A 16,865-nucleotide genomic window follows, 5' to 3' on the forward strand; every position below is an offset into this window, starting at 1 on the left:
AGGAAGATGTGTACACCGGCATGTTTTCATTTGGTTCAATAAAGAAACATTTCTAGAAAACTGCCTAATGTTGTGAATGGAAAATCTGCTGATTGCTCTCCTTAGATCAAGTACCATGATGCTGCTGTTCTGGGTAAAAATGCAAAATCAACAGAATGTTGACAAATTTACCTGCTGAGCTCAGTTGCTCTGTCAGCAGGAGATTTGGAGGTTTGTTTGTTTGTTTTTTTTTTTTTCCTTTTTTCTTTTTTCTTTTTGTGGCACTGCTAGGTTATGCTAGCTCAGATCATTATACAACATCTTTGGCAGATTTTGTGATATGATATGAGATTATATAGATTATATTCAGCACAATTTGTTTCCACAGTCTTTAAAATTAGAATTTTGGGACCAGCAGCATGTCTCAGTGAGTAAAAGCACTTATTGTCAGACAGTGTTGGATCTCTAGGATCTATGTGTAGGAGAGACCCAACCCCCTGCGAGTTGTCTTCTTCCCTGTGTACACACATACTCTCTCTCTCTCTCTCTCTCTCTCTCTCTCTCTCTCACACACACACACACACACACACACACACAGTGTAACAAAAGGTGATACTTGATAGAAGGTGATGAAGCAACTGAGCAGTTTAAATATAAACCGCGCTTAAAAAGCTATTTAAAAAACTCTATAGCATTTCTGAATAATTAGAGCAAAAGTGACTAGAAATTTGACTTATAAAACAATCACCATTAGGTTTTACAAATCATTGACTATTTGTCAGTTAAATGGGTGGTAAAGCTTCACTAAAACTTCCATCCTAATGATTTCTCACTGGTCCGACCTGCAGGATGTGCTGATCCCCCCTGCCCTCCCCCACACTGTTATTTGTGAGTGGGCTCTATCTTTCATAGAGTCGCTGATTAAACAGATCACTGTTGTGTTTTCCATAATTGATTTGGTGCCACAGGTGAGAGCTGCAATGATGGTAAGTGGGTGTGAGCACCATCTTGCCTTCTTGCTCCCAAAGGCTTAGCTAACTTTGAAAAGAGATTTACTTTGCTTTTTAATTATGGATATGTGTGTCTACATGTTTGTCATGTGAGTGTAGTGCCCTTGGAGACTGGCAGAGGACGACAGAGCCCATGGAATGGGAGTTACAGCAGCTCGTGCTGGGAACTGAAACCCAGGTCCTTGGAAGAGGAGCAAGGACTTTTAACACCCCTCCCCTATCTCTCCACCCCCCAATCTCTCCACCCCCCAACTTTTTAATATCATCATTTTATGAGACCTTGCAGGACTCCTGGATATTAATAAAAGGCAGATTTCATGCCTTGGATGTACTTTATCTGGTTGAAGTGTGATACACTTCTAGATTACTGGATATTTGGTATTCAAGAACAATATAAAATACATTTGAAGTTAAATTTGGAGTTTCAAGTTGGAACTGTGAAGTTGGAATTTACCCTAATCTTTTTTTTTTTCTAATTTTTTTTTTTTTTAAATCCCGGTGGGGTAATCCTTTCTGTAAAGTTGTGTAGGAAGGCTAGTACTTTCGACAGTATTGCTTTAAGGATTTATTCCTGCCATTTTATGTGCGTGAGCATTTTTCTCACACATGTCTCCACACCACGTTTGTGTCTGGTGTCTGTGGAAGTCAGGAAATGGCATCAGATCTGTAAGAACTGGACCACGTGGGTGCTGGGGATAGGACTCTGGTCTTCCGTAAGAGCACCAGTTGGTCTTCATGGCTGAACCATCTCTCCAGCCAGTATTCTTAACAATCTTCACCTAAAATCTCAGTGAGCAGGGACTGTAAATCCTTCACGAAGCAGACTTTTCATTAACAGTAAACAATCAAGTCTTTAACGTTGATCCTAAACCTACCACGCGGTGAGGACCCAGCTAGCTCCCAGCTCCTATCCTCACGTTCTGGCACACTCTGAGTGCACAGATATTGAAAGTGTGCTAGCCCACGGTCCTCAGCTTCATTCTCTGCTCATTTTTTGCTCTGATTAGTTTATCATTCCCTACAAGAATGTATATCATAGAGACACACCTGGAATGTCTTACTAAAATGAAGATAATTGAATCTGGCATTTGTTCTGTAACTATTTCAAAAATGGTTTTCAAAAACAAAAGTTGTAGAGTGTTGTCTGGAGGTCCACTTTAGATCCTGGATTAAATTCAGCACCACTGGGCCAGGGCCTCGTTTGGGCCATTACTCTGTTTATTTACTGCGAGTCTAAGAAGCATCCTCCCACCATGGGTGAAAGTCAAGGCTGCCAATCTTTGGCTTGATTCGATATAGAATATATAGATTTCTATTAGATATATAGAATTCGATTTGGGGTTGTCAAATACCCACTGGTCTCCTTTGTTTGACCTTTTAAAATAAAAAGCAGGGCACTGATCTCATGTGCAGCTTGACCATGGACAGTTAACATACCCTCTCTGACCTTAACTGTCTTAGAAGCAACATTATAAAAGGAAGGATTAGTAATGGTTTTTCTTACAGAAAGCAAACAAACAAACAAACAAACCATATTCTCCAGATCAGGAAAGTGAATTCCATGTGAAATGGTATGTGGGGAGACAAAAGTAAAATCTGATTAACATGCAGAAAGGCTGCCATCCCCCCCTAAAGAAACCCAAAACATACAAACATCACCCTGTAAACAAAATAAAACAAAACAAAATGGGGGGAGGACTTTGGATACAGATATCTCTCCAAACCTGATAAAAATAGACACACCAAGAAAAACCAGAGAAATATTAACCTAGTACTTTCCGGGGCAGTCAGGAATTGTATTTCTCATTCATAAGTGAGAAGGTGAGGGTGGGAAGGGTGCGTGTCTGAAGAAGGTGCTGGAAAGTTCGTGGATGTGCGGGGCATCCACAGAACGAGAGCTGGCACTGAAGGGCAAGTGCGGGAAAAGCTTGCTGTGCTGGAGTGAGGGAGAGCGGGCACCACAGCCTGACATATGACATACAGCCTATCCAGTGTGAGGTTGTAGTATCATTCCTTTGCTTTCTGAGTTGGTTTTCCACGTCTTTTTTTTTTAATTTTTTTTATTCGATATAATTTATTTACATTTCAAATGATTTCCCCTTTTCTAGCCCCCCGTCTTTTTTTTTTTTAAATCTGGTTTTAATTTATTATTTGTGAGTGCATCTGTGATGGGCATGCCTGAGTGTTGGCACATGTGTGGTGCGTTACACACATGTGTGTTGCCTCTCACATGCGGAGGTCATAGGACAACTGTGTGGAGTTGGTTCTCTCTGCCTTTATCGGAGCCCGAGGGATTCACCTCAGGCCACTAGGCTGTCAGGCATGCCTGTGTGACGCAGTCATCTTGCTGGGCTTGGAGGTGTGTTGGTCTCTCCAGGAGCATCTTACTCTAATGGGCCTCACTTCTGTGAGTTGTCCTGAAAGAGAAGGCAAAGCCCAGGTTAAGTCTCATGAAGTAATCTGGGGTGTGGGCCAGTAAGACAGAGGCTGGAATGTGGGTTTATGACCTTTGAGGGAGAAAAGATGCCGTGGCCCAAAGGCAAGGAAAATATCAAGAACACGACAGAATGTTCTTTCTTCTTTTCTTTTCTTTCTTTCTTTTTGGAAACGGGGTCTTTCTACATAGCCCTGGCTGTCCTGGAACTTACTATGCAGGCTTGGCTGGCCTCGACCTCATGGAGATCTGCCTGCCTTTGTTTCCCAAGTGCTGTGACTAAAGGCATGCACCACCATGCCAAGTCTGAGTATCGTGTGTTTGTGTGTGTGTGTATGTAAATATCCATGTATTTATAGATTTGGGAATGCTTAACGGAAAGTGAAACATTGCAGCAAGTCTCATTCTGATTATGTGATTATGAAGACGTGTGATGTTTTAAAAATATATATTTATTTATGAGATTTGGGGCTTTGAAGACTTGGCCTTTGCTGTAATTTTGTTGACCATGCTCCTTAGTAAACAGAATGCTATCCCCGCAAATATCTATAGATCTGTTAAATATGGTGCCTGATACACAAGCTGTTTGACAATGCTGTGTTTTAATGAGTGCAATGACAATGTGTTAAACATGTAACTGGATAAGATATTGGTGTTCGTGTGAGGTTAGCAATTGGTTTATAAAAGCATTGCTTGGGGGAAAGGGGGGAAGAAACGTATAGGTTAGAACAGACACGAGGAACACGCTTGCCCGTCTCTGGATTCTATTCAGTGGTTAGAGCAGATGATTAAAAAGATGCTTGGAAATTTAAGCAGTGATTGTTAGTTGATATAGAAGTTATTAGTATACTGTAGGTATTCTAATGGGATGCCTTGTATTGTTAAGCAGGGTGTATTGAATTATCACACATGAAATGCTTGGACGTCTGCCTTTTTGCTTCAGACTAATCCCAGGGATGGACTGGATATGCAGCTATGACCAAGACCTGATGCTCTGCTGGGAGCTAATTGTTGCATTTGTAAATAATGGGAGCTGGTGCTTTATATTACTCTCAATAATTTTATAGCAGTTGGAAAGTTTCCAAAGTTTAAGAAATAAGTAATGTGTCGTGATCGGAAGAGATGATAGAACCAGGTGAACTATTGCTACCAGAAGTGGGGCTGGATGCAGGTTAGCACAAAAATATTTTTTAATTATAAACATCCCTTGACGGGCAAATGTTGTGTTTTTTTTCTTCAGAGACGAAGCCATTTACTTGCATCTGGGCAGTTGCCCTCTAAATGCTCAATTCTCCAAGCTGCTCCGGCGTCATGCATGATTAGATGTCCCATGTTGCCATCAAGAACTTAAGTCGGGAGTGGCACTACGGTAAGATCGCAGTAAGCACTACTGATTGAGAGTGAGGTCTACAAAGAGGTTTTAATGCTGCTGTGAGTTTAGCTCACAGCTTTGATTACAGTTTCTGTGCCAGTCACCTTTCCGTCACGCCATCCGTGCTCCTGACGTGCTTAACGTAATTGCGAAGAGGTTGATTTGAGCTCATGGTTTTAGAAGTTCTGGTCTGTGGATTGCTGCCTCATTGCTTTGAACCTTTGTCTAGGGATCAGAACAGGGTAGTGGGGAGCCAGGATCCCACATTTCCCTTCAAGGATAACTCCCCAATGATTTGATCTTTCCCAGTAGCTTCTACCTCTCAACCACCAAACTAGAGATCAAACTTTAGATGTGTGGGGCCACTAGGAGACTTACATAGTTTTAAAAATTATTATTTATTTTTATTATATTATAATATATTATATTATAATTATATTATATTATTATATTATAAAATTAATATTTTATTTTTATTATATTATTTATTTTATTAATTATTATTATTTATTTATTGTTATTATTATGTATTTTTTATTATGCATGTGGGTGTTTTGCCTGCATGCACATCTGCACTGTGTTTGTACCTGGTGCTCATGGAGGCCAGAAGAGGGCACCAGGTCCCCCAGAACTGGAGTCACAGGTGGCAGTGAGCTGCCAACTGGTTGCTTGGGAATCAAACCCAGGTCCTCAGCAAGAGCAGCCAGTGCTGTTGACCGCTGAACCGTCATCCCTCCAGCGCCCACCGGGGGACATTTGAGATATGAGCAAATAGGACATTGCACTCAAGGTTGTGATAACTAGTCCAAGTGTAATGAGCAAAGGGTCTCCCTGACCCTTTCTTCTCAGACCAAGACCATAATGGATAGTGTTTACCACCGGAAATGCAGTGCTGTCAACCGTACCCGGTGTAGCAGTCAGGGCTGGTTATCAGGTAGCTGACAGTGTGGCTTCTATACGGTTTATTAGGGATCAGCCCAGGAAACAGATTGGACTCAGGAAAGCTTTGTGCCTACCCTGCAGGGAGAGTTATAGCTTTGAGAACTGATTTTCCTTCTTAAACAGAAGACTGGTTGGATAGAGGCAGCGGACCTCACGGTCTCTGTACTTTGCCCAAACCATCACAGAAAATGCTCAGCAAACACTTGATGGGTGAAGAAAATTTTGAGGTCTCTTCTGTGGCACCCCGTGCTTGCCTTTCTGCACCCCAGACCCTTCCTTTCTGAGATGCGAAAGTGAGCTTGGGGTTAATCGTGACCCAGCAGGTGGTTCAGTGTGTCCTGAGCAAACACCCAGCACAACTTCCTGTCTGGCCTTAGCGTGGTTCCACACCACTGTGTCACAGGGCCCCTTAGATAAGAACCCGCAGAGGGGCCCAAGGCAAACAGCAGACACACCATGTAAAACCCCTGAGGTCACAGTCACCATGCAAACACAAAATAAGAGCACCTACAGGCAGTCAGAAACCTCAGGGCTTAGAGTTATGACATTGTTTTCCTTGTTTGTGGGGATCCGGTCACCGAGATAACAATTGTATTCCTTTTAGGCTCAGAGGAAGCTTGGAGAGAGAATGTGTTTCTTAAAAGTGTTTCATAAGAGTCAGGGGTTTTTCTAATAGAAGTACTACTTCAGGGAAAGAAATGTTAAGTCTTCCTTTCCTATTCTTCACCTAACAGAATTCCTTCACCTGATCCCTACTTGGTAACAAGGTCTGGGGTATCCCAGGCTGGCCTTGAGTTCACTCAGTAGCCAGGATGATTCTGAATTGCGCATTCTTTTCCTGCCTCTGGAGTGCTGGGATTACAGGCATATTCCACTGCTCTTGGCTTATGAGGTCCTGGCTAGTGACCTCTCTCTCATGTCTAGGAGGGAGTCTTATGGTCTAGGAGCAAGGGCAGGAACCTGACTCCAAGCAGACGTCAATTAGCTACTCCCTCACAGTCATTTCCCCTGATGTCTGTAGGGGTGGCTTTGCGCCATCTTGAGAAATGTGATGGTTTGCATCTATTTTCACGGCTGTTATTGAAGAGAGCCGTTGTTCATGTGTGTGCACCGCTGAGCGAATCTGAGTTTTGACACTATTCTGAAGTCTTCTCAAGTTCCAGACTTCAGTTCCCCTGGCTGCTTCCGCCTTCTGTTCATATCTCTCACACTCCTGTCCTTCCCGCCTCCCTCAAGGCAGGGAGAGGCCTGAGTGGGTGCCGGCTCAGGCTTCAGAGCCTTTCTGTTTTCTGTCTGTTCAGGTAACATCGAGGTTGTAGGATTAACCCCTTGTGTCTTTCGCCATCTGGCATGGATTGTATTTATTTCGAACGAATGCTTACAAGTCTAAAGTTTTCCCAGCTCAGCCTGTTCTGTATAAGTTGTGAGATCTGGTAGTGAATTTTCAAATTGATAAGAATTATCTTTTGAGTCCAAGTCACTCTCTCGCACTCAAGAGCTGAACTTTATGTGAGAGGAAGGTACACCCCAGAACAAAGTGATTTTACTTTTTACATTGTCACAGTGAAGGCTATCAAGAGTCTGAATGTTAAACCTCACCGATGCTAAGCATTTTATGGCACGAATAGTGCAGTTAACACCCGCCTGAAAGGGCACACCGATGCGGCCTGCCGTTTCACAGACTGAAACTGTCCCGCTTGTTATCAGCACAAACAGTAATGTCCTAAAAAATCAGCTTCCAAACAGCTGGTGGCTGACGGCTGGGCTTAGTACCGCCTCGGTTCACATGACGCCTCTTTGCTCTTTGCCTCAGAGAGTATATAGCCCTTAACTAGTCATCAAGGAAGTTGGGCCCTGTACCTTTTCTCTGTGCTTCTGAATCTAGTAATGTAGAAGAAGCACCTTAAGATGGATTTTTTAAAGAGAGTCGTGCCTCCTGTCCTCTCGGGAGACCTGGTTTTGGATGCCAGAGAGGAGACTGAAGGAAACTCCCCCAGATTACTTAAGGTGCGAAGACTCTGTTCAACTGCCTCTGAGAGGAGAGTGGGTGACCCAGGCGGGAATGAGTTGTGTGGAAATCACGATGACAGATGTCTACATCAACAAATAGGTAAAGTAAAAAGGCGTTGCTTTAGTTCTTTTAAAAACTATCCCAGGAAAGGAAGATTTAAATATTAAAAATGTGTCCTAAAGTAACCAACCAGAGTTAACCTAAGTCTTTGAATATTACAGGTTTTGTTTTGATTTAGAGAGGAAAGCAAATGATGTAAGGTATTATCAAATCATCAAGCCTGATAATTCCGATGATCTCTGGGAAATATTCTGAGGAAGTATTATTTAAAGATGGTATTAAAACCGATGGGGGAAACAAATAAGATATCAAGTCTGATCTGCCCATTAGGAAAGTGACTTATTTTATGGTTAAAAAAAAACAAAACCAGCTAACTGCTCTGTTGTGAAGATAAGAAGCGCACCTCATGGCACTGCTTACCTGTGGAAGGTTCCTGGTGAGACGCTCACCCTTCAAACCCAGCAAAGGAGCTGCGAGCCCACAGGATCACCCTGTGCCTCGCAATGTTTGCTCCAGAAGTCGGTTCCACAGGGCAGTAGTGGCAAGTGGAAACATGCTCTGTTTGAATTCTCCAATCGAGGAGGCATTCCGAATCTTTGTTAGAGATGTTTAAGAAACAACTTTCTGAGGGCCCTGGTGCCTGCCCTGCTGCTGGCCGCCTCATGGCTGTGTCCCGTGTCATTTAAAACACGCCCGAGCTCATGGAGAGTATGAGACAGACTCAGTCCATCTTTTCAGCCTGAACACGAATAGAATTTAGTCTGATCCCAGTTTTGAGTCACTAAAATATTAAATAATCATTCATTTTTTGTGTCGGTTTGTATCTGCTGGTGATCGCTTCTTAGTGTAAATTTCCACCCCCTTCTAAAATTGAGGCAGACAATGTGATATTAACTTTAAGAGAGTTTCCAGTTTCAATCTCAGGCAGGATTTTGCAGCCTGTTACTTGGTATTCTTTCGGACGTTGTTTCATGGCCGTTTTTAAAAGTGCAGTTGTATTTACAAGAAGTCGTAATTTCTGTTTTAAATGAGCCAATTGTGTAAAAGAATGGGGAGGTGGTTTTGTTTTGTTTTTGTTTTCCTTTTTAAATAAAGAAAATACGGGTTAAGGCTCACAGGCTTGTAATCCTAGACACTGCAGGGTGTGTGTGTGGGGGGAGCCAGAGGCCTGAGACTTGAAGTACAGACTATACCTCCACCTGCCCAGGGTCCACCTGAGCTGCCCCAGGTCCTGCCTCCAAACGGAGACGAGATCCTTCTTCTTTGGTGACTGGCTTTTGTACGGCGGTTCTCTGACAACACAGCGTCTTTGGGTCTATGTTGCTGTCTGTCCATGTCTTCCTGGTATCAGATGTTAGCTGTTTTGATGTTTCTCACACTTCTAGACGGTGAGGAAGGGTTGGAGGCACCACACGCTTCCTTTTGATTTGTGTTAAACCCCGAGATTCAGCCAGCCTACCCTGACTCCAACGGTGTCTGTGGTCCCTGTGCCGCTTGTGTGAGGTGTTCGAAAGTCACTTTTCCTTCTTTCGTTTTCAGTCCTGAGACACTTTTTTCCTTATTGCATGCCACACCCGGCTTGATTGGAGTTGGCATTGAACTGTAACGTGCCACACCTGCTTCTATGGTGCCTTTCATTTCTTGAGTTTGACCTGTGGTTGTTTCTTCAAATGGCCACACTTTGTAGCGCCGCTCTCATGTTACAAAGTATACTGATCAGATGTTTGCAATTAATATTAACCAAGGACGAGGTCAGTAAGATTTTCTTTTTCACTTTTTATTTGTGTGTGTGGGGCACACATAGGGAGGTCAGAAGATACTTTGTAGACTGTGTCTCCTTTCACTTCTGTGTGGGTTCTGGGGATGGAGCCCAATTGTCAGGCTTGCATGTTGAGTGCCTCTATCTGCTGAGTCATCTTTCCAACCCCAGCTTTTTGCTTTTGTTTGTTTGTTTGTTTTTGCCTTTTTATGTTAAGCTTACGTGTGTGTGTGTGTGTGTGTGTGTGTGTGTGTATGTGTTCGTGTTCAAGTCTTTTTTTCTCTCTCTCTCTTTCTCTCTCTCTCTCTCTCTCTCTCTCTCTCTCTCTCTCTCTCTCTCTCTCTCTCTCGTGTGTGTGTGTGTGTGTGTGTGTGTAGTGGGGGTGTGCACCACAGCCTGCACATGGAGATGAGAATCTAGAATTTGGGACTTGGTCCTCATCTTCTGCCTTGGGACCTGGGGTTCTAACCCAGCTCATCAGGTTGGTTTGAGGGGTGTCTCCCCCCCCCCCAGGGAACCATCTCTACCACCCTAGCCTTAAATACTGCTCAGCACCACATGCTCCTCTCCCCTAGGACCTGGTTCAGTTCCCAGCACCCGCATGGCAGCTCACAACTACCAACAACTCCAGTCCCAGGGGCTCTGACATCCTTCTGCCTCTGTGGACACCAGGCGTGCGCGTGGTGTACAGACATGCATTCAGCCCCCCACATATACACATAAAATAAATAACTCTTTGAATTCCCTCCCTCCCTCCCTCCTTCCCTCCTCTTTTCCTCCTCCCTCCCCCCTCCCTCTTCCTTTCCTCCTCCCTCCCCACTCCTTCTCTTCTTCACTCCTAATGGGTTGGTCAGATTTTCTGTTATAACAGGATATGTGAGAAAAGCAGCTTATGGGTGAAAAACTTTCTTGAGGCTTCTGGTTTCCGGCCACCAAGGCGGAAGTGAACTCATCACAACATCCAGGAACCAGAGATCTCTCTCTGCCTGCCCTCTGGGGCTCACTACCCTTTACCTTTTGTTCTGTCTGGGATCCCAGGCGGTGGGGTGGTACTGCCCACATGCAAGGCAGCTGTCTGCGCTCTCTCAGTTTGTGCTTTCCTCACCCTGTGGGTGCTTCCGGGCTAGCCAAGTTGGCAGTTGTGATGAACCACCACAAGGACTCAATTTCCAGCCCCAGATTTTTTTTTCTCTTTTTACGTGGCTAAACAAAGTTTCAAAATGAAAGCAAGTAACAATCAGAAAAGACTTCTGTTATTAGACTAACAGTAAGAGCTTGTGTGGCATGTATCTTCTTACTACATGGGTAAAACAACACACTAGCGAGTAAGAACCTGCTACCTAGTGCTCGCTTCGGCAGCACATATACTAAAATTCGAACGAAGCGTTCCATATTTTTAAATGTGGTATATTTACACAATGGAATACTACTCAGCAATTAGAAACAATGAATTCACAAAATTTTTAGGCAAATGGTTTGATCTTGAAAATATCATCCTAAGTGAGGTAACCCAGTCACAAAAGAATACACATGGAATGCAATCTCTGATAAGTGGATATTAATTAGCCCAGAAGCCCTAAATACCCAAGGCACAAATTGCATAACAAATGACTCCCATGAAGAAGTATGGAGAGGGTCCTGATCCTGGAAAGGATTGATCTAGCATGGGAAGGGAATATAAGGACAGAGAAAAAAAGGAGGGAGGTGATTGGAGAATGGATGGAGAGAAGAAGGTTTATGGGACATATGGGGAGGGGGGATCCGGGAAAGGGGAAATCATTTGGAATGTAAACAAAGAATATAGAAAATAAAAATATTAAAAAAAAATCTGCTACCTATCCTTCCTTCCTTCCTTCCTTCCTTCCTTCCTTCCTTCCTTCCTTCCTTCCTTCCTTCCTTCCTTCCTTCTTCTTTCTCTTTGAGACATGGGCTCACTATGTAATTCTGACTATCCTGGAACTCACTGTGTAGACCAGGCTGGTCCCCACCTTCCTCTGCCAAGCACTGCCATTAAAGGTGGGCGACATCACACATAGTATGCAACATTTCTTTTCTTTCTTCCTTTTTTTTAAAAGATTTATTTATTATTATATCTAGTTTAATTGCACTGTTGCTGTCTTCAGACACACCAGAAGAGGGCATCATTACGGATGGTTGTGAGCCACCATGTGGTTTCTGGGAATTGAACTCGGGGCCTCTATCTAATAGAGCAATCAGTGCTCTTAACCGCTGAGCCATCTCTCCAGCCCGCTGAGCCATCTCTCCAACCCCGCAGCATTTCTTTTCTTTTTTGTTTTTTTGTTGCTTTTTTGAGGCAGGGTTTCTCTGTGCAGCTCTGGTTGTCCTGGACCTTGCACTGCAGACTAGGCTGGTCTCAAAACTCAGAGATCCACCTGCCTCTGCCTCCTGAGTGCTGGGATCAAAGGCGTGTGCCACCGCTGCGCACACAAGTGTGCGTACATACTTGCATGTACTAAGTGCATGGAATTACTCATGTCTCACTTGTCTCATCAGAAGTAAAATTTAGCCGGGCTAAAAACCACAAAAAAAAAAAGTAAAATTTAGCTTTAGAATATGACTTTTTTTCCCCTCATTAGTATAGAGAGATTTAGCTTTAAAATATTAGGTCCTTAAATTTCAATTCCTCAGTAAAAGATTTTTTTAATTATAATTTTTATTAGGAAACATGCAAATTGTACCACAAGCAGGTTTATTTATTTGTAAAAATTATGTGTGTCTCGTGTGTGTGTGTGTGTGTGTGTGTGTGTGTGTGTGTGTAAGCATAAGGGGTCAGATCCCCCAGGAGTTGGAGTCACAGGTGGTGTGAGTCACTTGCCTTGGGTGCTGGGAACTGAACTCAGACTGCTATGCTACAAGGGAAGGAAGACCTACTCTTAGCCACTAAGCCTTATTTCTAGCCCCAGAGTTTTTTCTCTTTAAAGTGCCTAAACAGAGTTTAAGTGAAATGAAAATGAAAGAAAGTAACAGTCAAAGAAAAGATTTCTGTTGCTAGACTAACAGTAAAAAATGAAAACAAACCAAACAGCAGACAAGAATGGGGGAAAATAATATCTGCTCTGTAACAAAGAGTCTCCCTTCCTCCCCCCCCCACCTGTCTGTTAGTCTGTCTGTCTGTGTCTCTCTCATTATTTTTCTTTTGTTTTTATTTTTTGAGTCAATGCATCTGTACCTAGTCTGGTTCCAGGCCTGCTCTGGAGCTAAGGATGACCTTAATCTTTAATCTGCGATGTCACCATCTCCCAGGTTCTGTGACTGCCCTTAAACCCACATTTGAACATGTCCACAGTTCCTAAGGAAAACTCCTTAGAAGCTGGCCCGGAGCTAGCCCTTTCCCGTGCACACATCCGATCAGTGCAGCTTTCAACCCTCGCTGGAGATCGTCTGTTTGCAGTAGGTGGCGATTAATACCGACCCACAACTGTCCAGAGCACAGAGGAAAAAAGACTACAGACTGTTAAGCACTAAAGGAAATAAATATTACCTCTCTATGTCCGCCCCAGGCTCAGGGATCAGAGGAGGAGAGGGGAGGGAAGACTAAGAGCCAGGGGGTAGAAATGACCGACTGCAGGGGAACATCTGGACACGGCAGGGCAGCTGTTCATGTGAACTCACAGCCATTGAGGCAGCGCCCGAGACCTAAGCTGAGGACGGAGCGAGTCCCAGCGAGGCAGGCGCATGGCCTTGTCCCTGTTCCTTTGGTGACAGTTCCAGCATCTTGCCAAAGAGTGAGTCTGGCATCCAGGCATCTTTGATTCCACAGTGTGCTTCCTGTGTAGTTGGTCTGCGTGCTTCAAATGTTACTGGTTTCTGAGACTCAGCTGTACCTGCAAGTCCTTCATTGTATTTTATATAAGAATAGACACAGAAATTAAGGTTCACTTATAGAGGAATCCCTGTGAACTGGTGACTTGCCGGCCCATCCCCCTCTTGCCATGGAGTAGTGTAGCCAGAAGCTATGAACACTACAACTGGAACTGTTTGTCTAGGAGGTGTTGGAGTTTTGAAACATACTCATTGTTTTAAGATAAGGACTACACTGGACTAGCTGGCTGGCACGTACTGGGTTATTCTGTTTTGCCTTGAGCTTGGTGCAGCAATCCTCCTGCCTCAGCCTCTCTAGTGCTGGGTTAAAGGCGGGGGCCTCCATGCTCAGCAGACTTTATTCATTTACTGAAAGGAGAAATTGAGTGTATGGAGAAATTCTGTATAAATAATGGGGGGGGGGTAGGTGGGCTATGTTCCCATTCTTGTAGAAAAAAAATGGTATGTAATACCATATTCTTTTAAAATGTTTTTAGTATGAGAGGCAGACACAGGTGGATCTTTGGAAGTTTGAGGCCAGCTTGGTTCCAGGATAGCCAGTGCTATGTAGAGAGAGACCCTATCTCAAGAAACCAAAAAATATTTTTAAAATTACATTTATCGTGTGTGTGTGTGTGTGTGTGTGTGTGTGTGTGAGAATGCGTGCATGCATGTGACAAAGTGTATACATGAAGGTCAGAAGACTACTTTGGAAGTCAGACCTCTGTTCCATCTTGTGGGTTTCAGGCCTGGTGGGAAGCACTTTTACCCCTAAGCTATCTCACCAGCTCACTGAAAGGGTTTTTGTTCCTAAGGGACACTAGACAAGGTTGTAATGTAGATGCGCAATTGTCTTCTTGTAAGAAGCTCCACAGAGAACAGCCTGAAATAACAGAATCACTTTTCATGCTTATGACTGAAGTACACATGAAGTGAACATGTTACTAGGTCATGCTTTGAAGAACATCTCTGCTTTTAGTATTTTTTTTTCAGTTTTGAACTTTCTTTAAATGTTATGTAGACTAATACTTACAAAACCCTGATAGACATTCTTGAATCGCCTGATGCATTTACCAGCGTCTCCTGCTGGTAGTGCCACTCTGACACGCAGCAGCTGGTGACCCCCCTGCCAGCTTTCTCTTCCCAATAGGCTGAGCTGAGGGGCCGACTGAGCTGGCTGTTGTTTTAACTGAGCCCGTGGGTACCAGTGTCAGCTTCTTGTTATGATTACATAATTAATTATGCATTACATAATACGGTAGAAGAGGAGACTGGAAAGAGGGTTGGTTTGGTGTAAACAGAGGTGGACGCTTTGGATGGGCTCCAGGAGAGGTAGATTTCTAGAGAAAAACAAAGTCATGCAGTAAACAGGCCGGAGAAGTGTCCAGGACTGGAGACTGGCCACTGAGTACTTTCTGAAACTGACCAGGGTAGTCAGTGTATGAAGGCTTTGGTCTTAGGCAAGAAGGACAATGGTGTAATCCACAAATCCAGCCTAAATGACAGGGCCCTGGCACTGTGTCAGAAAGCTGGGGATTAAACATAGCTTAAACATTTGAGGGCTGGAGAGATGGCTTAGTGTTAAGAGCACTGACTGCTCTGCCGAAGGTCCTGAGTTCAAATCCCAGCAACCACATGGTGGCTCACAACCATCTGTAATGAGATCTGACTCCCTCTTCTGGTATGTCTAAAGACAGCTACAGTGTACTTACATATAATAAATAAATCTTAAAAAAAAAAACAAAACAAAACCAAAAACCCCAAAACATTTGAACTTAACAAAGTTAAAATAAAACCTCAGTGGGTCTCTGTCCTGCACTCCAGCCCCTCCCCCATCCTCTGATTCCTACTTGAATAGGGCTTTTAAGTTAAATGGTTAGGCAGCCTACTTGTAAAGAGCTCTCCTGTGCATAGCTGCCTCCTATTGTGATATTGCTAAAGAAGTGTATCACTTGTTTGCCACATCTAGTTCCTTGATGCAAAATAAAAAGGTGTCAGAACATCGAGCACCCTGTCTTCTTTTATTCATGAGGTGCTTCAGCACCCTTCCTGGATAGCATCCTGAGCGTGTGATTCAAGATTGAGGCCAGGGCTGGAGTGTGCGGTGCAGCAGTAGAACTCTTGCCTGGGTTTGATCCCACACACCTCAACAAGAAACAACAGAAAACTCAGTTCACTGATAAATGTGACAACCAGAACACTATCTCTAGGCACAAAAGTCAGTTGGAAGAAAATGTGGCTTACTGGTCGAGAATGTACCAAACCATTTTTTTTTTTTTTTTTTTTTTTTGATTTGGATAGTCACCATGTGGAAAACATTCAGATTCTAAAGTTCAGGCTGCGTGTTTCTACACACTTCTTTATAAAAGCTACAGAGTTCATGTGTCACCAGGATTAGGTTATTTTTCTACTGATAGGATTCACCTTCATTTTGTTGTTATTAATGCTGTCTAGAGTCAAGAGGAAGTGTTGGGTAAAGGATAGAAATGTGCAGTGTGTTGTTAGGCTGCAGTGCTTTGGATCCCACAGCTAGGCAAACATGTTACCGCTGAGCTGTATTTTTAGCCCCCTTGCTGTTACTTTTTATTTTGAGACAAGTCTCCCTACATTGTCTAGACTGGTCTTGGACTCATGGTGTAGCTCAGGCAGGCCTTGAACTTAGGATCCCCCAGCCTCCCCCCTCCAGTAGCTTGAGTACAGGCACTCACCAGCAGATTGATCAACACTGACTTTTATAATCCACCAAGAGCAGGGGGCAGTAATAGGTTCAACAGAACAAATATCAATATTTAGAGAAGAAGAGATGTGTGAGACTTTGTTTTAAAAAAAGGGGAAGACAGGATGGGCAGAGAGGTGTGTTCTGGGGTTGAGAATCTAATAGTTGTTTAATAAATACTCATTAGGTGTGTGGATATTCCTGATCTTAGTGGTCATGATTATAGAAAGTTAGCAAAAATGATAGATTGTTCAGTGAATGGTGGTAAAAAAATTATTTGAAAAAACTTTAGGGGTTTTGGTTTGAAGGTAGATGAATCACTTGAAGGATGTATCCTTAGAGCATTGTATCATAACACATTTTCTTTTGTTTTTTTTTTAAATTTATTTATTTTATGTATGTGAGTAGACTAGCTCTCTTCAGACACCCCAGAAGAGAGCGTCAGATCTTATTACAGATGGTTGTGAGCCACCATGTGGTTGCTGGGAATTGAACTCAGGTCCTCAGGAAGAGCAAACAGTGCTCTTAACCACCGAGCCATCTCTCCAGCCTCCATAACACATTTTCTAGGACTGTGCACCTCCATCTTTGCTTACCTCTAATTCCAGAGTGGCGCATGGCTCCATGGAAGCTCTCTGAAGCTTGGGTTACAAGGCGTTTTTGCTTCCTCCTTTGTCTACACCATGTTCTCCTCCAAATAGCCATTGTCAAACAACTGTATGAGTCAGAAGTTAGTTCGACTGTATCCCATCTATAATTT

At 43.4% G+C, this 16,865-nt stretch overlaps 1 protein-coding gene across 12 annotated transcripts in view; it reads left to right on the forward strand.

Annotated features, from left to right (window-relative positions):
• The window catches only part of Fryl (FRY like transcription coactivator), a 229,478-nt gene that overhangs the window by 54,948 nt on the left and 157,665 nt on the right, over positions 1 to 16,865 (forward strand). For 5 of the 12 annotated variants that reach the window (XM_052198943.1, XM_052198946.1, XM_052198948.1 and 2 more), the window contains exon 1: positions 7,523 to 7,847. In XM_052198943.1, the coding sequence (XP_052054903.1) occupies positions 7,646 to 7,847 (202 nt within the window). In that variant the 5' untranslated portion in view covers positions 7,523 to 7,645. Of the gene's footprint in view, positions 1 to 4,663; positions 4,793 to 7,520; positions 7,848 to 16,865 lie in introns of those variants that run through there. The other 7 variants (XM_052198950.1, XM_052198952.1, XM_052198951.1 and 4 more) reach the window with 4 other exon arrangements.

Source organism: Apodemus sylvaticus, chromosome 11, assembly GCF_947179515.1.
Source record: "Apodemus sylvaticus chromosome 11, mApoSyl1.1, whole genome shotgun sequence".
Classification (NCBI taxonomy): Eukaryota; Metazoa; Chordata; class Mammalia; order Rodentia; family Muridae; genus Apodemus; species Apodemus sylvaticus.